Genomic DNA, 21,560 nt, shown 5'->3' on the forward strand with positions numbered 1-21,560 from the left:
ATTAAAGCGAAAGGCACTATGTAGGTCAGAGCGTATGCACTGTTATAGTGTACCATTTTTTACATAGAATATACTCACTAGAAATTCAGCTAGATTGATTTTAAAAACACATTGAAAGATTTTCTTGGTTTGTTAATTGGGCCATATCTGAATGCCATCATGAATGCCAGAGTTTGTGTTTGGTGATGTCCCTGGGTTTCTGCCTGCTACAGCAGGGATAGAACACATTCCATTTTGTACAGAATTTAGGTCTCATTTTTCACACAAGGTCTGACTTTCTGCTGGCATAAGGCCATGAAATCACTGAAGCCACATGGATTTCCATGGGTAGCCTTGCCAGCAGAGGCAGAAGTTCATTACAAGAACTAATTCCATTCTTGTAGCTTTTCCATTAGTCTTTTCCATCCTATTACACTTGGCCCGCTTGTCTAAAAAAAACAATCATCTCCCTTTTAGACCATCACACGGGTTGTTCCCAAATATACTCCTAGTTCACCTACACTCTGGATCAAATCTGACTTGCTTGCTTTCTTGCTCTCCTTCACTCCCCCTTCTGTCATATCTGAACTAAAATACAATGATTTATCTGTGTACTAGAGGATTATGTCAGCAAGGGTAGCCGTGAGTCAGTGAACGCTCCTCACAGCAACAGCTGGCCCCTATCTAACCACAGGCACAGGGAAGAGGATGGCAAAGGGGTAAGTCCTTGCTGCCATCATTCATGGCTAGCATATCAATCAGACTTGAAGCCAAAAGTCCCCAACTCTTGACTATCCTGAATATTATTTTGGCAACATCCTCAGTGATTTTGCAACATGGAAATAATTTACTTCCCTGAATTTAAAGACGATGAAAATCCCTTTAAATAAAACTATTGCAAAAACACACATTCTTGCTGGAGCTGGATTGTACCTTTCAAGTGGTGGTAGTGTTTATATAATTAAACATTTTCTTTTCATGAGTGTACATCCGCAGGAAAACAAGCAGTAAGAGAGCAGAACATTTATTGCACTGGCTCTAGCTGGCTCAAAGGACGACATGACCTGTGACCATTTATGCCTTACCACCTTGGTTCATGCTTCCTAACAGTACAACCCCTTCCTTCTGTTTTGTAGGAAGAAGATGATGATGGCCTTCCAAAGAAAAAATGGCCAACAGTAGATGCCTCTTATTATGGTGGTCGAGGAGTTGGTGGCATCAAACGAATGGAGGTAAATAGGCACCAGTCTATGTATCAGAAAATCTCAGTTTTGAACTTTCTTCTACTTCAGTAGGATCCAGGTCTGTGCCTGGGATACATGGACAGTGTTGTCATGCAAATTGCAAGGTAATATTTTTATAGTTTTTCTGAAGCTTTTCCCCACCTTTGCATTTCTGATTCTGTATTTTCAGGTGCGCTGGGGAGAAAAGGGTTCTACAGAAGAAGGCGCTAAGTTAGAGAAAGCCAAGAATGCCAGAGTCAAGATGCCAGAACAGGAATATGAATTCCCGGAGCCCAGGAACCTTGTGAACAATATGCGCAGACCCTCTTCTCCTCGGAAGTGGTACTCTCCAATCAAGGTAGGTCCAGTTCAGTGTTTTACTGCATAAAGTGTTTCCAGGAGATCTGTGTTAAGCGGTCTGTTTTCACATCCATGGGTAAGATCTAGAACTGTCCATAAACCTGTGACCTCAAGGTGCTGGTGGAGAAGCTGTGCATAAGGAAGTCTCACTGAACATGTGACCAGGGAGATGCTATAGAAAGGAGCCTCATGGGCAATGGGTATTTCCATCAGGTTGATCAGGTTGCAGAGTCACATTGCTTTCTGAGACCAGAATAAAAAGCTGATCACTTTTAGTGGTGTAGCTAGCTTCTGTAAATTGCTTTCAGACTCCACTGTGCTTCCAAAGGCAGGCCCTTTAGTCCAAATTGCATATTCTCTGTGTTGTAGGGAGGAAATAGCATCCTCTTTCCTTAGAAAGAGTGGAAAAATCAGAAGAAAATTGTTCTTAAGTATCACCAAGGAAAAATGTTCTGACTGCAGTGAAGCACATGGATGTCTGCCAGCTGTCATGGGTCACAGGGCCAGGCCTGATGGAGGGTAGCATGCTCACCTCACATGGAGGGGATGCCCTGCAAGAAGGTTTTGACTGAATTAGAGTGCCTCAGAAGTGAAAGTGCAAATTCATGCTGTTATTGGGTCACACACAATGCAAAGCTGCCTAGCAGTCACCCTCGGGAACTGAGAAGGATCTCCTTCTCTGCCATCTGTCCCAAGTGCGGGCAGCTGTTCTTCAGCTTGGCTTCCCTCATGTGAATTGTTGTCAGTGTACAAAACTGAAACAAGCAAGCAACTGAATAATTCACTGATGCAAAACCCTTCCTCACACATGTGAGTGCTCCTCCTGGATTGAGGGAAACAAACCACAAGCAACAGATATTGGTGGCATCATCCAGAGTGTGGTATGAAGACACTCCAACATGAGAAAGTTAATCTTTTACATTCAAGACAAGTTAAGCTGTCCTCAGCAAACAATTTTCAAGAGGTTGCACCTGTATAATAAAAAAATCCAAACATTTTTCAGGGTTATCCTTTTTGGGAAATACTAAGACCCTTCTCATCTCTTTTCAGTTTGTGGTATTTGCAGCAGCACTGTAGTGTCAGAAAAGACTGAAAATGCACAGTTCATACCCCAGTGCAAGCCTGGCACCACTGGAGCCTGGATCTCATTGTGAAGAGTGGAAATTCTGGTTAGGGTTAGAAACCCTCTACAGTCAATTTGTTAAATCGCCTACTGTTTAACTTACCTTAAATTTTATGCTAAATGTGGAAGTGCCTCACTGCTGGAAAGCAGAGTTTTTATTCTCCTGTCTTCTTCCTCTCTAGAAGCAACCAACCTAGCCAAACATTCTACCAGCTACATTATTTAGATGCAGGTATATTTCACTGCAATACACCCAGGTTTCCTTGCATTGTTTCTTGTTACTGATCAGCTCTGAGCAGTGCCCATAGGAATCTGGGCAAGTCACGTGTTTTGGCTTTCCTCAGACATTGATCTTACAGCTGGTTCAAATCCAGCAATGGAAATGGCAAAGATGCACAAGGGAGTAGTAGTGGTTTCCGGAGGATACAGAAATGTGAGCCTCTTTGAAAATTTGGTTCAATGCCCTCTCTCGCCCCCTTAAAGATTATCATCTAATAAACATAGCCTACCAACAAGTCATTTGCAATTGTATTATAATGATTTCAACATGTATTCATGAAGGTTATTTATTCCCACAGTGGGACAGGTTACAGTCAACTTTTTTCAGTTCAGAGTTGGGAATGCAGTAAGCACCATCCCACATAGCTGCTCCTTTGTTACTAAATGTATCGTGTTGTAATTTACATTACTGCAACGTTCGTAAAACACACTAGTCCCATCTGGGAGATTTTCACTTGTACGATGTGCTCATGGAAATGACCTCATACAGCTGAGAGATGCAGCTCAGTTGCTTTTCGTGTGCTGCAGTCAGAAGGTTTCACAGCACAGAAAGCTGTACTCTAAACACTTAGGAGTTAATAGAAGCACCAGTTTTAGCACAAAGAACATTGAATACACGTGCACTTGCAGATGGAATCCGTGTGGGCACAGCTACTGTTAGCTGAGAGCTAGGTCCTTTCCCATAGGAGATACTGATGAGTTTCTCCCTTCTTTCTTCACCAGTTTATGCTGTTGGATTACAGCGTCAGGAGATTTTCGGTTTATTTTCAGAGTTTATTCTGCATGGTAGCAAGTCAGTTCTGAACAGCGGAGTCAAGTTTATTGCAGATCTGTGTCCCAGTTGGAATTTCTCCAAAGTTCAAAAGAGACTTGGAGAAAAGATTCAATGTACATTGGTTTTGAGTTCAGTTCTTATTATGACTAGGAATGGCTTTTGCTTCATAACAGCAATCTTTTGATTATTAGGGGCCTAAGTGTATTAGAAGTATCTCATGGGTGATAGAATCATAGACTCATAGAATATTCCGAATTGGAAGGGACCCACAAGGATCACTGAGTCCAATCCTGGCTCCACATAGGCCTACCCAAAAATTCAGACCATATGACTAAGAGCACAGTCCAAACACTTAAACTCCGACAGGCTTGGTGCCGTGGCTTTGTACCTGGATAGCCTGTTCAGTGCGCAACAACCCTCTCAGTGAAAAACCTCTTCCTGATGTCCAGCCTGAACCTCCCCTGTCACAGGTTGACTCCATTCCCTTGGGTTCTATCACTGGCCACTAAAGAAAATAGATTGGCACCTGCCCCTCCACTCCCCCTCATGAGGAAGCTGTAGGCCGTGATGAGGTCCCCCCTCAGCCTCCTCTTTTCCAGGCTGAACAGGCCCAGTGCCCTCAGCTGCTCCTCATACGTCTTCCCCTCTAGGCCCTTCACCATCTTTGTAGCCCTTCTCTGGGCACTCCCAAACAGTTTCATGTCCTTTTTGTACTGTGGTGCCCAGAACTGCACACAGTACTTGAGGTGAGGCTGCACCAGTGCAGAGTAGAGCAGGACAATGACTTCCCTCAACCAACTAGCAATGCTGTGCTTGATGCACCCCAGGATACAGTTGGCCCTCCTGGCTGCCAGGGCACACTGCTGGCTCATGATATATGTTCTTAGTGCCTTTAGAAAAATCTCTCCTTTATACCATTCAAACTGTATAGTATAAGGACAGGTCCCACCTAAGACCCCATATCCAAATACTCCCTAACTTTGGCATGTACTACTTCTGGATAGTGTTCAGCAGCCTGAATCGGTCTGTGGATGAGGTTTTACCTAACTATTAATTGCTACCACACCCCTTATTGAACTGCACCCAAACAGGCTGTGTATGCATACTGGATAACTATATCCAATACTTTCCCCACGTACAACTGTGAGCACTCAACAGAAACAGAGGGGATAATTTCTCTGAAGCAGAGATCCTGCAATTGCTCTCCCTGTGCAGTAAGGAAATTGCAAAATTGGCATAAACTCATCAGTACTCTAGGCAGAAGCTTCTGTCTAGAAGATGTGAGCATACGAAGATGAATTTGCATTGTGTTATGCAGGGAAGCTATTGTGGAGTTGTAAGAAGCAGGGGGAGGTGAGGAGGAACAGCCTATTAGGTCATTGGGTCTGCACTCTCAGCCAAAGCAGCACTGTTAGCTTGGGTCTGTCCCTCACTGCTTTTTCCAGTCTGGTTTTTAAAATAACAGAGGCTTCCACTGCTGCTCAGGGGAAATGTTTCCCAGACTACCAGACCTCACCCGTAGGAAATGTCTCCTGATACTCACTTTAATTTTCCCTCATCCCCATGCTCCATGTGCTCTCAGCTTCTTTGGTTAGAAAAGACGTTAAATTTCCACCCATTCCACTGAACTGTTTGAAACATCTCTTTTGAAGGTAGATAAATATGCATGTAACAACCTATTAAAAAAAATAATCCTAGGTAAAGGAGAAGTGCAAGGAATTAAATCTGAGGAACAGTGAACCAAGGTAGCTTGAATCTGACAAAGAGCCAGGAAATTCACATTCTAGGGCCAGTCACCTTGCTGGCCAACAGCCTCCTTTTCTCCACAAGTGCCAGCCTTACTTGGAGTGTTCAGCCTTTTGCCAGTTTGTCTGATGTAGTTTTTCTTCCCTTTACATCCAATCTTCAGGGTAGCATCCATATGGTAGGTAGACAGCTGATAACAGAGTGGATAGATTGCCGCTTGAAATGCTCTAGGGCTTTGTTTACTGCCAAATACAGTTGCTGACACTTAACAGATTGTTATTATTATTGTTACTGTTAATGTTATTCTTATTTGCAGAAGTTACTTCTTATCATGATGCCAACTGTATTTATTTTTTTTAAATATCATTTCACCAGTTTGAAAGGTCAGTGCAAATAAACCAAAGAGCAAGACAAGTCTAAAAATTTCTCATGAACCTTGTCAAATCCTCAGTTCATCTGACAGAGGGAGGGACAGCAGAAAACATAGACGCAAGTGAAGGATCATAAAGGACTGTGCCATTTGTCTCAATTTGGTTCAGGATGTGCTCCCTGCTACAGCCAGCCGCACAGCTGTCTATGCTTTGGTTTGGTTACTAGCTTTCATTCAACCCCTATTTCTACCTCAGATTCTGTCTATGTCTACCTGTTCTCTCCTCCTCAGAACATTTATAGTACTCAGATGACTTCAAAAAGGCCACTAGCAGTCTCTACACAACTATACATAAAGGACCATGAGACAAGGCTCAATTCACTGCTTATACATGAAAACTCACCTGCAGGACCTACCTCAAGTCTGGGGTTGAAGCAGCAGCTGGTCCTGCCAAAAAGAAACCTCAGGTGCCTCCTAAATTGAGGCAACTTAATATTGTGTCCCTGGCACATTTTTCTAGACTTTGTCTTGAGGCCTGAGGACAGCTTGCATTTATAGGCAGCTTACAAAACTGCCTCTGACTGACAACGTACCAGGTCTCAAGAGCAATCTAGGTATCCGGTCATTCCCTAGACTGGGGTCAATACAGTGCTGACCTAACCATTAATTAAGAAAGAGAATGCATTTGTTTTCATGCAGTGGCTGAAACTATGCCTTCTTTCATTTCTCATCTACATTTGTCATTGTTTCTACTTTCTGGACTTCATATCTAGTAGGACCCAAGGCTTTATTTGCCTCCAGACCTTTTTTTTGCCTCCAAGTTACTTTGTGCTTCAGTTGCAAAGCAGTTCCCAAACAGAAAATGACCCAAGATGGAGCTCTTGTCGTTTCACAAGAAAGCTTAGTAGACTGATGGAAATTAGGACTTTCGGGTAAGAAGGACTTTTTTATTCCATGGAAAGTTGCAATTTTCCCTCTAGTTTCTTAAAGGAAAAATGACCAAAAAAGGTACTTATTTCTTCAGTTGTCAGAGGGGCAGGAGATCAAAAGCTTCAATGAGGTCTGATGTAGGAGGAAAGATGCATTCAGAGGGATTGTTTTCAGATGGAGGGATGGATTGAGATGGATCTGTCCATCATTTATCAGCACTGTCCATCATTTATCAGCAGTCCTGGCGATCGGGGGAGGTCCCAGTTGACTGGCGGCTAGCAAATGTGACGCCCATCTACAAGAAGGGCCGGAGGGCAGACCCGGGAAACTACAGGCCTGTCAGTTTGACCTCAGTACCAGGGAAGCTCATGGAGCAGATCCTCCTGAGAGTCATCACGCAGCACTTGCAGGGCAAGCAGGCGATCAGGCCCAGTCAGCATGGGTTTATGAAAGGCAGGTCCTGTTTGATGAACCTGATCTCCTTCTATGACAAAGTGACGCGCTGGGTGGATGAGGGAAAGGTTGTGGATGTGGTCTACCTTGACTTCAGCAAGGCTTTTGACACTGTCTCCCACAGCATTCTCCTCAAGAAACTGGCTGCTCTTGGCTTGGACTGGCGCACACTTCATTGGGTTAGAAACTGGCTGGATAGCCGGGCCCAAAGAGTTGTGGTGAATGGAGCCAAGTCCAGTTGGAGGCCAGTCACTAGTGGCGTCCCCCAGGGCTCAGTGCTGGGGCCGGTCCTCTTTAATATCTTCATCGATGATCTGGACGAGGGCATCGAGTGCACCCTCAGTAAGTTCGCAGATGACACCAAGTTAGGTGCGTGTGTCGATCTGCTTGAGGGTAGGAAAGCTCTGCAGGAGGATCTGGATAGGCTGCACCGATGGGCTGAGGTCAACTGCATGAAGTTCAACAAGGCCAAGTGCCGGGTCCTGCACCTGGGGCGCAATAACCCCAAGCAGAGCTACAGGCTGGAAGATGAGTGGTTGGAGAGCTGCCAGGCAGAGAAGGACCTGGGAGTGATGGTGGATAGTCGGCTGAATATGAGCCAGCAGTGTGCTCAGGTGGCCAAGAAGGCCAACGGCATCCTGGCTTGTATCAGAAACAGTGTGACCAGCAGGGCTAGGGAGGTGATCGTCCCCCTGTACTCAGCTCTGGTGAGGCCGCACCTCGAGTACTGTGTTCAGTTTTGGGCCCCTCGCTACAAGAAGGACATGGAGGTGCTTGAGCGGGTGCAGAGAAGGGCGACGAAGCTGGTGAGGGGCCTGGAGAACAAGTCCTACGAGGAGCGGCTGAGGGAGCTGGGCTTGTTCAGCCTGGAGAAGAGGAGGCTCAGGGGCGACGTTATCGCTCTCTACAGATACCTTAAAGGAGGCTGTAGCGAGGTGGGGGTTGGTCTGTTCTCCCATGTGCCTGGTGACAGGATGAGGGGGAATGGGCTAAAGTTGCGCCAGGGGAGTTTTAGGTTGGATGTTAGGAAGAACTTCTTCACCGAAAGGGTTGTTAGGCATTGGAACAGGCTGCCTAGGGAAGTGGTGGAGTCACCATCCCTGGAAGTCTTCAAAAGACGTTTAGATGTAGAGCTTAGGGATATGGTTTAGTGGGGACTGTTAGCGTTAGGTCAGAGGTTGGACTCGATGATCTTGAGGTCTCTTCCAACCTAGAAATTCTGTGATTCTGTGGATTCAGAGACAAGGATGGCTTCCCTCAGGTCAAAGATGCTGTGCTGTCCAAATGCAGCAGGATTCTGACAGAGGAGTTTCTTGGTTCTTCCTCTGAGAATTACAGACTTTCCTGGCTCTCATATTAGGAAGTCTTTTTCCCAGTGTCCTATGGAAACAAGATCTATGCAGTCATTCTGTCTGTCTCCACCCATGAATCCCTCCAATTTCCAAGTAAGCTTTGAACCATTGGCTAAACACGGTGGTTGAGGAGTATAGGTCTTACAGAGGATTACAACCCTAGCATTTTCTTGAATAGGGAAGAGAAAGTTGCCATATATATCCCTGTTAAAGGAAGAGTGTTCATTGAGTGCATAGATTCTTTAATTAGATACTGGAGAACCACTGCCACAGAGAGACCTTATAAATACCCTGACTGCCAGGGGGTCTTACCTTCACAGACACTGAAGTTCAATATCAGCCAAAAGACCCAAGCTCTCAAGGCAGTGAGCTTCTGTGTTTTGATACATAAAATTATTTTTAATATGTCACAGTGGCCACTTAGGACTGGAGGTCAGCCTCTCAGCCAGAGGAGATACCTAGTAAAGGCACAGCAAATGGTTAAGGAAAAAATATGCATGTTTAAGCTGCAGTTTGCACAGCTCACTTGTTCTTACACTGAATATAACACACTGTATGTCATTTGATTGCAGGGAAAATTGGATGCTCTCTGGGTCTTGCTGCGGAAAGGTTACGACCGTGTATCTGTGATGCGCCCACAGCCAGGAGACAAGGTACCGTGCCTCAAGACATTTCTTGGGAAAAATAAAATCCAACTAAAAATTCTGTCTGCCTCTACAAGTGTTACTTAAGCGTTATGATTATTTTTCCATGATGAGGCAGATAGTCATGATGGCTCAGAAACAAACATTCAGTCACATTTTATGAGCTTTGTAACTTGCAGTTCATGCAGTTTCAGACCAATACATTTTCAAGTGTAAAAACTGTCTTTGTGCAATGACAGAAACACCTGTCTCAGGGCCCAGTACAGACTTACTTTTAGATGTGTAATAAATTCTAATAAATAGTAAGGGATATTTCTGCATATTTTCATTCATTAATATCTTAAATTCTGGAGTAAAACTCTGAAAAGACATAAATCTATATATATTTCTACATAAATTTAAACTTCATGGGCACTTTTATAAAGCAATATCTGCAGAAGGATAATTGGACTGTTGCATGAGACGAATTAAATGTTCTCATATATTTCCAGTAAAAAATGGTCTCATGCAAATTTCTATATATTAATGCATGATTTTGGGTGGAAACAGAAGCCATTGAATAGAATGGACTACTGTCACTTGATGGGGATGATACTCTTTACAACAGCAAGGTACTATAGAGATACCTCTCATCTCCACAGTATTAATCTCCCCCTTTTCAGTGGAATGAAATGCCTGTGTGCTTCCAAAATCATTCCAGTGTGAAGACATCCCCAGCTATCTCTAGAGGTACCTGGCTGGGCAGTAATGTGGGCAGCACATGCACAGTGCTGTGGTCAGCTCCAAACACTCTGCAGACTTGCAGGGATGTTTGGCTGGGAAGGGAGAGCCTGAGCATCGCAAACTCTACACGTGCTCAGGGTGCGCAGCAGGTCTGGAAATCCCTGTGGTAACCATAAGACATCCCCTAACTCCTCACAATTTAGATTGTCACTTGCCCAGGGCTGTGCCCAATGCAATTTTTACTGTTTCCAAGGTTCAAGATTCAGTATCTCCCTGAGCCCAAAATTTGATCACCCTCATGGTGAAATATGCCTAGTGCATTAATGTCACACCTGGTCATTTTACATACCTCTGACATAAATGGACAAAGGAGGTTGGGGTTGCTTCAGGAATATAGTTGGACCAAAGCAAAAGTAACTGGGTAGCATTGTGAAGGTTTCAGGCAATCCAGCTGGACATGAAATGACAAAATAATTTTTTGGTGGAGAATCATAGTCCTGTAACATTTGTCTCCCTGCAAGGTTTTCCATTGGATGCAAGACCAGTAAGCTTTTGTGAATAAAAAAATGTAACCACAGAAATCACAGAATGGCTGAGATTGGAAGGGACCTCTGAAAATGATCTAGTCCAATGCTCCTGCCTATAGGATCACCTAGAGCACATTGCACAGGATGGCATCCAGGCAGGTTTTGAATGTCTCCAGAGAAGGAGACTCCACAGCCTCTCTGGCCAGCCTGTCCCAGTGCTCTGTCACCCTCTCGGTAAAGAAGTACCCCCTCATACTCAGCTGGAATGTCCTGTGCTTCAGTTTCTACCCATTGCCTCTTATCCTGTCACTGGGCACAACTGAAAAGAGACCGGCTCAATCCTCTTGACACTCTCCCCTCAGATATTTATATACATTAAAGAGGTCTCCCCTCAGCCTTCTCTTTTCCAGGCTAAACAGGCCACGTTTTCTCAGCCTGTCCTTCCTTGTATGACAGGTGCTCCAGTTCTCTCATCATCTTCATAGCTGTCCTCTGGACTCACTCCAGCAGCTCCATGTCCCTCTGGTACTGGGGAGCCCAGAACTGGACGCAATACTCCAGGTGTGGCCTCACCAGTGCTGAGTAGAGGGGGAGGATCACCTCCCTTGACCTGCTGGTAACTCTTCTGAATGCACCCCAAAATCCTATTGGCCTTCTTGGCCACAAGGGCACATTGCTGCCTCCCTCCCGGTCAGCCTACTGTCCACCAGGATTGCCAGGTCCCCCTCTGCAAAGCTGCTCTCCAGCAAGTCAGCCCCCAGACTGTGCTAGTGCATGGGGTTATTCCTCCCCAGCTGCAGGACCCTGCATTTGCCCTTTTCGATCTTCATGGGGCTCCTCTTGGCCCAACCCTTCAGCCTGTTGAGGTCCCTCTGAATGGCAGCACAACCCCCTGGGGTACCAGCCACTCCTCCCAGCTTTGTGTCATCAGCAAACTTGCTGAGGGTGCACTCCATTCCATCATCCAGGTCGCTGAAGTAATTAATATTTTCTTTCTTCAAGGGAAAATATGCTAAAGTATCTTCACTTAGTGTGAATCTGAGAGAAAAGTTTATAATACACACTTCTCTAATGTCTGGCAACTTTTGTGCAATGTTCCCACAGAAATCATAGTTTGAAGAATGCCACTTCTATGAATAAGTTTTCTTTTACTTGAAGAGTTAAAATTATCTTATGCCACTTCCATTTATTCTAGGGAAAATCCAGAGCAGTTTAACTGAAGCTGATAAAGTTAGCAGCAAAATAGGACAGCAGGCACCCTCCCTTTTGGTGATGTCGCTCTTAGACATGCAGTTTTGTGTCCTGTCAGCATAAGTAGCAGCAGAATTAGCTAGTATATGTGTTACATGATCCAGACTCAAAGTAAATTAAGCTCTTTACGATTCTGCTATGCTGTAAAGGGTCTCTGATTTGGGTGCAAATGTAATTTAGTGTGAAGGAGAAAGTAGCTGAAAATGCACCCAGGCCTCTAGCTGCAAAAATATCTGTTTCTCTCAAATGACTCCTGGAAGACTTGTAAATGTTTGGGCACTTCCATGTGTAGATATAAGGAGCTTATCTGGCTTTCTGTGAGGTTAGACAGCCCTTTTCTCTCATGTAAACAAAACTATGTGCCTGAGTGTTGGTCTTCTTTGAATAAACATACATGAGCATCTTGATGATTTTAATCACTTTCAGACTTCAGTGAGCAGTTAGTGTTTATTCCCTTGCAGTAGTGACATAACAGCCAGGTGATGTCACCACCAGCGGAGCAGGAAAAAGCAATCTGAGAACCCACTAGAAAACAGTAAAATGGCAAAATGGCCGTGATACTCAGTAATTTACACAGCTGAAATGACAGAATTAGGTAGCATCAGCAATTATGTGGGCTTTTTTTTTTTTAATTATTATTTTTACTTGTTTGTTCGTTTGTTTCCTTACTTTGGATCTAAAGCAGGGAGAAGAGTCTAGCTTTCAAGCACTGGGTTTGGCTTTGAGATCTCTGAATCATCTCTCATCTTGCCATAGATATTCTCTGTGATTTGGGTGCTGGTTTTGGCTCTCATACCTAACTTCTTGTTTTGTAGACGTAGAAGGTCATTTTAGCTTTACGATACCTAGAGACTTCTGTCCAAGAGACTGGGAAGTGATTGCTTTCAACTGAATAACCTCAAACTACGACTGTGCTTTGGAAGAAAAATTAGTCAAAAAGGAAAGCAAAAGGTTGAAAAAATAGCAAAAGATTGCAAAAATAGATGTTAAATTTGCACCACACAAAATGAGGAGGGTCTAACACCTATTTAATCCTAACCAATCTCACTCTATTCTTCTCAGGGCCACTGTTTTTCTAAGACAAATTTAAGTCTATGTCCAATGATACAAAGGCTCAATGATTCAGGCTACCTTATGGCTAGTGGCTACTGCCTGGCCAGCAAACATCAAATATTATCTCATAAAACATATTACTGTTTTGGTGTGGTTGGAAATGCAGTGGGAAGGTCAGTACATGAATTGATGGAGACAGCAGCATGGAATCATCTGCCAGTGTCACCTACAGCTGTCAGTGCCTTGAATGAAGGTAGCTTGGAGTTGTGTGAATGGTTTGCTTTCCTTGGGGGAAAAAAAAAAAAATAAAAAGAAAAAGGAAAAGGAGCAATCCCATAGAAAATCTTTTTACAAACCACTGCCTATCAGACAATCAGGAAAAGAAAGGATCTATTGCATTTCTCTGTAAAGATAGGAAATTTCTGCCCATGCAAGTACTAAGAGTGCCTCTGTATCACTTATAAACATAGCCTCTTCTCTGAAGTGGATGTTTAATAATCCCTTTGTCATTTTCTTCATCCAGCCTGTGACATGGTTCTTAGCATCTGTTTGGCTTGTAGCAACAACTGCAGCAACAGCGTTTCAATCCTTCACTGTATAAAGACAGGACCACTCCTGCGTTTTATGATGGGTGCATCTTCTGTGTACTGGGTCACTGAGCAGCATGTTTATCCACCTGGTCCCATGCTAGGCATACAGCCAAGCATAGGGTATGTCTGGCAGCTGACAGCCAGTGTGATGAAGATGCTTGTTGACACAATGATCTGAGATATGGCACCTCCTTGACTCAACATGCAGACCGAGTCCAAGTGGCTGTATCCAACAGGTTTGGATGTTCTTCATGCCAGAGATCCTGTAGGATGTTCACACACAGCCCTGCATGCTCACACACAGACACCTAGAGGCTACCTCAGCCATGTGTTTCTTGTGTAGTTTTCCAACAATGAATAGCCAGCAGGGCAGAGCTGTTAGAGTTGTTTTGGCAATGGTGAACTCAGCTGTAAATTCCTGTGGCCTCTCCAAGGGATTCCAAATAGCTCCCTTGGACCAGGCAGTGTGAACTGGTGGCACAGCAAGGATAGACTTGGTCCTCAGCAGATTGTGAAATCTTCAGCATGGGCAAATAGCTACAAGTCTGCAGGTTTTCATAGCTGTCCACTGGCAAATTTGGGTTTGAGCCTGTTTTACTGGGAAGTATAGGTAAAGAGTGCTCTACCCAGCTTGTCAGTAAAGGGGGCCCAATCACAGATGGTACTTGCAACTATAAGCTGGTCTTGTTATTTTAAAGTGGAGGCACAGCTGGTTTGAAACTTCAGCCCTGATAGACTGGAGCCGTGTGCAAGCCCAGCCTTGACAGCTGCAGAAAACAGAAAGCTTCAGGCAGATATATACAGGGCTTTGAGTTATTGCAGCACAAGGCAGGGCAGCTGCAACTTTCCAGCTTTTTCCTGACTCTGCCTAACTTCATTGCTATGCCATCCTTTTACAGAGTGTTGTCTCTGCAAACAAAAACTGGATTATGATTATTGCAAAAGCTCTGAAAAGGATGGAAAAGCTCTAATTTCCTGGCATCACAGGGGCTTTCAACCCCAAACTGCCTATGAAAAGCAGAAGTTTTGTGCCTTTAAGGGATGACTCTAAAACAGGAGGAAGAGGGTATCGTGGGATTCCCAAATGCAATTCTGCGCTTCACCACACTATCAGCTGAAGCATCCACCCTCAGCACAAAGCTGGATGTGTGCAGATTGAATCCATTTCCTTTGCTACCTCAGTGTAATTTCCTTCTGCAAGGACAGCTGCTCACAGAGAATGGTGTGAGCAATCTGCCATTCTGCGGAAGACCAGGCCACCCATCACTCCATCCCAGGTTTTCTGCAGGGATGCTAGGCAAGGGAGGCTGGGCTGGGTGCTCTGTTTTGTCTGCCTGGCAATCACTCAAGGCAGTGTCAGACAGTTTTGGCCATACTGTGCTCACTAGCTCAGTTCTGGCCATACTATGCAGCCACACAGCATAGACTTCAGGCCACGTGCTAATTAAAAACTCCAGAGTGCTTAGCAGCAGGCTAGCATGCCCATGCTGCCAGATAGATGTGAACTACCAGCCACAGCAGTCTTTGCAGCATGGACATACCACAGAAATGAGAGGAATCAGTGATTAGCAAAACAGCCTAGAGAAACCAGCAGACTCAAAAGGAGCTTAAAGTCCCACCACATAGTGCATTCTCAAGTAGATAAATATTCTAACCTTTGCAGGGAAAACTAATGGCTAGAAGCCTTTTATCATATGATATTCCTAAGAGCTATGAGAAGGAGACATTTTGAAAGCAATTTTCACTTCCTTCCTTCTCTTACCTGCAGAAAAGAAGGAACCAGATTTCAGATCCTTGATGTTGTCATATGGGCACCTTAATTCACCCAATGGTCAACTTAAAAAAGTAAAGCTAGAAGATGAAAAGTTGTAACTGAAAGGAATCTCTGTTTGCTTTGGAGCCTGAAAAAGAATTGGACTCAATCCCAGGGTTACATCACTTTCATATATAAGCAAGCCCTTGCTATAATCAGTTACTTTATCCACTGCCAGCACATTAGCTGAGCTGTTCAAAAAGATCGCTTGCGTAGAATGGAACATGGCTCCAGCTTCAAACACTGTGTTGACTAATTGTTACTGTTTATCTGCTGTAGCCCACACAACTTCCTAGGTACCACAGAGAATGACCAATAAAGATGTCCCCTGCCCCAAAGTTCACACTAGTCTATAACAACACGTTGGTTCAAGGGTAGTGACTAATAAATTTGCAATGTATATACATTGTAGTGGATAACATGAGGATGAAAGCTTGTATTTCAGTCCTCCTTCTCCTCCGTGTGACCTCATACAATCCCTTCTCACCACCTTTTCTCTGTTCATGCCCTGAACCCTTTAATCAAGGATGGGATACCTTATACTAGGACTGTTTCTTCACTGCAAAAGGTACAGTCATCAAAATAATTAGGTGCTGTACACAGTAAGAAAGCTGGGTTTGCCTAAAAATGGAGCTTAGGGGATTTTTACCAATTGTACCAGTTGCCAGAGTAAAAGATGAACTGTGGCAAAACTGTGCCTTGATCAAGGGATCCTTCTAATCTGGAAGACTTTAGGTCCAGTCCTTAACCTTGACCTACATACAAGCTTAAGAAAACACAGGTGGTGCCTGGGGTACACTGCATTCAATGTATAGCTTTGTGTTAGATGTGCCAAGCTGGTGCAGGAAATGCCAACCCTAGGAGGGATGGATGTGCTGGATCTGAAGGCAGGACAGCTGAAGTACTGTGCTGCTCCTGAGCGCCTGTCTTCCACTGAGGTTGCTTTGCCTGGGCGATGCACCTTGCTTTTGGGGCTGCCCAGCTTCTCCTGCCACACCTTCCTGCCTGCAGATTGGTAGGATCACCATCTCTGGCATGGTGTTAGGGTTAAGTGTTCCTTGACAATGGAGAGCTGGGACTTCTTCAAGCAGGACTGCCAGAAAGATGCTTGCCCATAGCGTGTCTTACATGGCTATGACCACTACAGCTACATGAAATCTACAGCAATTATCAGTGACTGGTCCTGATCAACATGTTGTTATGTCTGGAACAATTGGCCACATGCCTATCTGCATGTGCAAGAACAAACCATGAAGCAAACTCTGGTCTGGTTTGCAGAAGGCTTATTACACTGAATCCATTCTTCCAAAGCAAAAGGAAGAGAAAGGCATGTTCAGGACCTGATTGAAGTGCTCCCAGAGAGCCTGAGATGCACAAAAAGGTTGTGAAATTCTTTTCTTGGAATCAAACCTGGAAATGGTCGAGGTTACCAATAGACACAGATGTTTCCAATAAGGCAAGGAAGTCAGAGTCACATGGGATTCCTGTGGTCTTCTCACATTTTCAAGAGACTAGGTTTGCATTCTTGTCAGCATTAATGAAGTTATTTTTACATTCTAAACATCAACAGATAAGGGTGATATAAAAATACATAATTTTAAAGAAAACTTTATCACTGTTATAGTAAAGGAGCGCTTATCTATGCAAAGTGCTCACTAAGTGTGGGATCCAAATAATGAGTGTGCCTTAAGTGTGTCGGTTGCATTTCCATGATAAACAACATTCTGTCAGGAATTTATGAGGAGATTATTAAAATGCATGTCAAGCTCAGATTTGGCCAGGAACATCTCAGAGAGCAAATCATTTTTAAAATTTGTATTGTATAGTATTAATTGCAATTTCATTTTGTGTATTTGTAAACATAGGTAAAATATGGAAAAAAAATACAATGAAATCATGTGTAATTATGTGTAAAGATATATTCTGCCTAAACTAACACATATGCAGAGAGGAGCTTTTTCCAGAACTAGTATAGATTTGCATGTTTGCCAGTCAAATCGCATCTCTTGTTAGATCTCAGTGATATGGTTCTGGTATAAATTGTGGTTAGTTAAGACAAGAGGATGAGGCTAGAAAATCCATGAAAATGTACCCGTTAAAGCAATCATAAGTGGTCTTTTTGACAATGAAAGGAAGAATGTGTGTGTGTGTGTTGTATGCATGTGCTGACCAAAATAAATAAATAAATAAATAAATAAAAATTAATATAAGCAGAACAGCCAGTGTATGAAATACGACCAGTTTACAGCCAAATTGCATGAATCTTCCCTACAAAAAAGCACTGTTTTTCAACAAAAGCTTACAAAACTCTCTCTGCCCTGTGATCACCCTAATGTTTTTATATTACAGTGAAATGCCAAAACCTCAGATTAACTTGATTTCAGGCTTCACTGTGAATGTTTTGTGCAGCCTAAGGAATTCAGATGACCGCTCTGGATTATATCAGTCATTCATCCCAAATGACTGTTCCTTGTGAAGGACGCAATTCTGCCAAGAAAGGACTGTGCTGCTTGTTAAGTCCCACTGTGTTTTGTGAGAGTCATTTGAGCATGTGTCTGCTGCTGCTTGCCTGGAGCATACCTATTCACAGCTGTGCCACAAAGGAGAGCAGACGGCTGCCAACCCTTTTCAGTATTGCTCCAAGAGTCTTAAGCCATCTTAAGATGGATAGCCCCTTTCATTTGTACCCTGCTATTATAATTATAGCTCAAAGATGTGCAGTTGAGCTGGAGGTCTCTGGGCAGTTCTCATAAAGCATCTGGGAGCTCTCAGGTTGGGGCACTGCTGGGAGCCTGGAGCTACTCTCTGCACTGACACACATGCTGATCTCAGCCAAGCTGCTTAATCACCTTCATAGAATCACAGAATCATTTAGGTTGGAAAAGGCCATTAAGATCAAGACCAAATTCTGATGCATAATGCTACAAGACCACCACTAAACTGTGTCCCTAAGTGCCACACCTACATCTACGTCTCTGAAATACCTCCAGAGATGGCAATTCCACCACATCCCTGGCAGCATATTCCAATATTTGACCACCCTCTCTGTGAAGAAATTCTTCTTGATAGCCAATCTAAACCTCCCCTGGTGTTACTTTAGGGCATTTCCTTACTTCACCTGAGAAAAGAGACCAACATACCTTGCTGCGATCTCCTTATAGGTAGTTGAGGGCACTGAGGTCTCCCCTCAGCTTCCTCTGCTCCAGACTAAACAGCCCCCATTCCCTCAGCTGCTCCTCATACCTCTTGTTTTCCAGTCCTTTCACTTTTTTTGTTGCTCTGCTCTGCACACGCTCAAGCAACTCAACATCCTTCTTGTAGTGAGGGGCCCAAAACTGAACGCAGTACACATCTCAGAGGCTTCTCCTGTCTTCTAGATGATGTTAATCCAATGCATTTTCCTTCCCTAAACACTTGTGAAAACAAAAGATGGAACTCAGTAATAAATTTAAAGTATTACCAAGTGTTGTGGCTGTGGGAAGGGATAGCTGTATTAGCAGATATGCGTGTGGGGTTGCACAGTCACCTGTGGATAGTTACAATGTTGTGCTATAGTACAGAGATCCAGGATTTCATAGAAGCATAGAACCATTAAGGTTGGAAAAGACCTCCCAGATCATCTGGTCTAACCATCACCCTACAACCAATGTCACCCACTAAACCATGTCCCTAAGCACCATGTCCAACCATTCCTTGAACACCCCCAGGGACAGTGACTCCACCACCTCCCTGGGCAACCCATTCCAATGCCTGACTGCTCTTTCTGGGAAGAAATGTCTCCTCATTTCCAACCTAAACCTCCCCTGGTGCAACTTGAGGCCATTCCCTCTAGTCCTATCACTAGTTATCTGCGAGAAGAGGCCAACCCTGAGCTCCCCACAGCTTCCTTTCAAGTAGTTGTTAGAGAGCAATAAGGTCTCTCCTGAGCTCTCCCTCTTCTCCAGACCAAACATCCCCAGTGCCCTCAGCCACTCCTCACAGGACTTGTGTTCCAGGCCATTCACCAGCTTCATAGCCCTTCTGTGGACATGTTCCAGGGCCTTGATGTCCTTCTTGTAGTGAGGGGCCCAAAACTGAACCCAGCACGCAAGGTGTGGCCTCACCAGAGCAGAGTACAGGGGGACGATCACCTCCCTGGTCCTGCTGGCTGCACTATTCCTGATACAAGCCAGGATGCCATTGGCCTTCATGGCCACCTGGGCACACTGCTGGCTCATGTGCAGGTGAGCATCGACCGACACCCTCAGATCATTTTCCTCTGCATAGCTTCCAGCCACTCTGCCCCAAGCCTGTAGTGCTGCTTGGGGTTGTTGTGGCCAAAGTGCAGGACCTGGCACTTAGCCATGTTGAACCTCATCCCATTGGCCTCATCCCATCAACCCATCCTGTCCAGGTCCCTCTTCAGGGTCTTCCTACCCTCTGGCAGAGCGAAACTTCCCCCCTTTGGAGGGTCAAGTTTACACATTTTAGATCTGTATGGTGCTCAGATAGTATGACAGTCTTTTTTGCATAGTGTGCCAGGACCAGTTTTTATTGTGCACACTCAGGTGTCACAAGAAACCAGTGGGAATCAGGAGTTAGCTTTGCCAAGTCTATCCACACATTCTCTTTGGTACCTATGCCATGAGTTTATCTGTTTCAGCAAACCATGAGTTCATGGGTGAGCGCTCCTGAGCACTCCTTGCTGACTGGGCATACATTGTCATGTCTGAAAAATGCAGAGGAAGAAAAAAAGCAGCCTGAATAATTACCTCCTTACAGTAAAATTTTGTTCTTCTCACCATTTGTAAGCTTTAGAAAAAATTGAAAACATTTTAATCTGCTTCATATAATTGGGTGTTCCACAGAGATTAGCACTGGCTGCTCTGCTACTTGAGGAATGTAAGTCTCTTCTTATCTCTGGCAAATTCAGACTCTTAGAAAATGAAGCCACCTTTCCATGACTGTTCCTGGCTTCTGGAGAAAGCTGTGCACTTTTAAAGACCTCTCTTGGAAATAACTAATCGTTTCTCACCCTACAAAGTGCTGAAATGGAAGGAAATGAAATCTAAACTACAAAGAGAGGGACAATGCTGCCACATAACCTGGGAGCTTGCTCCTTGACATTATAGGGGTATGTGAATATGTTTGCCAGAGGACAGCTGACTGGGTGCAGGCATACAGGTGGTGGCGTGGGTTTCTCCCTCTAGCTCGGGACCACTTCTCAATATGAAGGTCGGTGCCTGAGTGCTTCAGGTTCTCATCCACTCCCACCCTTCCTACCCCTAAACTCACAACTGCATTTTGCTTCTCTGAGAAACTGCGTATGAAATAGGGTTGGTTGGGCTTTTAGTGCAGCACTGAAGCTGTCATACTTACCGAGCTTTGTTTTAAAGTGTGATTTGAATTGAGGCAAGGAATTACCCCAATTCAGTGCTGACTTGAGCTTTCTAGAACAGTGAGGGACTGGGCAGGCTCTCTATGTAGAGAATATTCCTCTGCAGGGCTCATAGAAAGGGCAGCCTTCCCATTTAATGAGATGTGAAACAAAATGGGTTCCTAGTTTGTTTTGAAAAGCAGAAGGCAAAACAAGCCAATGGAACAGCATAGTTCAAACTTTCCTCTGCATGGAATGAGTAGTTCTGCAGCTGTGGGGTGAATGAATTAACTGTTGGAATAAAACCCTTACTGAAGCAGCAGAATTATGACAATGCTGTGCTGTGGGGTAATTGGGGGACCTGGATGCCAGATGTAGAAAAGTGTCTAGGCTTGTATATTCTCAGAGAAAACATTGCACGTATGTTCAGTAGGTGTTTAGGCTCCAAGAGCGAAAGTGAAATTCCGATAAGAGGAAGGGGAGTATTCTGATACAGAGAGAATCACCTTGAGTCAGATGTCCAGAAGCCCCCTATGCCATGTGTGTTTCTTCACTGACTGAATGTCATGTTTCCCCCGTGCAGCTGCCAACAGAGTGCTGGACTTATCCTCCTTATCCTTAAGGGAATGTAAGGTCATTCGTATCTGTGGGATTGCAATAAATTCCTAAAAATGAGCAGCTGAAAAATCTGGACTGTGTCTGGGACCATCTTTATTGAGAACTTGTGAGGGAAACCCTAGGTCTTACTTCAGCCATCCAAGGACCCTCAGGGACTTGCTTGGCATGCAAAGCTACCCAGAAACAAAAGCACCAACAGCAGATGCTTTCCCTGTAATCCAAGGCACAGAAAGAGATGACTTAAACTGCAGCTTAATTCAATCCTTGCTTTTGCCTGCTCAGGCTTTCATCTTGGATGTGAGAGCATGTGGTACTTGCAGGACCCTAGGCAAATGTGGCTGCACAAAGAACAAAAAGAGCATTCAGTGTCAGGTTAACAAGATGGGGTGGCCACT

The 21,560-nt window shown here is 44.3% G+C and overlaps 1 protein-coding gene across 1 annotated transcript in view; it reads left to right on the forward strand.

The window, feature by feature from the left end:
* ANTXR1 (ANTXR cell adhesion molecule 1) overlaps positions 1-21,560 on the forward strand; it is a 117,966-nt gene that overhangs the window by 85,294 nt on the left and 11,112 nt on the right. Inside the window, exons 15-17 of the mRNA XM_032204035.1 lie at positions 1,116-1,211; positions 1,393-1,560; positions 9,163-9,243. Coding sequence (XP_032059926.1) covers positions 1,116-1,211; positions 1,393-1,560; positions 9,163-9,243 — 345 coding nt within the window. The remainder of the gene's footprint in view (positions 1-1,115; positions 1,212-1,392; positions 1,561-9,162; positions 9,244-21,560) is intronic.

Source organism: Aythya fuligula, chromosome 27, assembly GCF_009819795.1.
Source record: "Aythya fuligula isolate bAytFul2 chromosome 27, bAytFul2.pri, whole genome shotgun sequence".
In the NCBI taxonomy this organism is placed as follows: Eukaryota; Metazoa; Chordata; class Aves; order Anseriformes; family Anatidae; genus Aythya; species Aythya fuligula.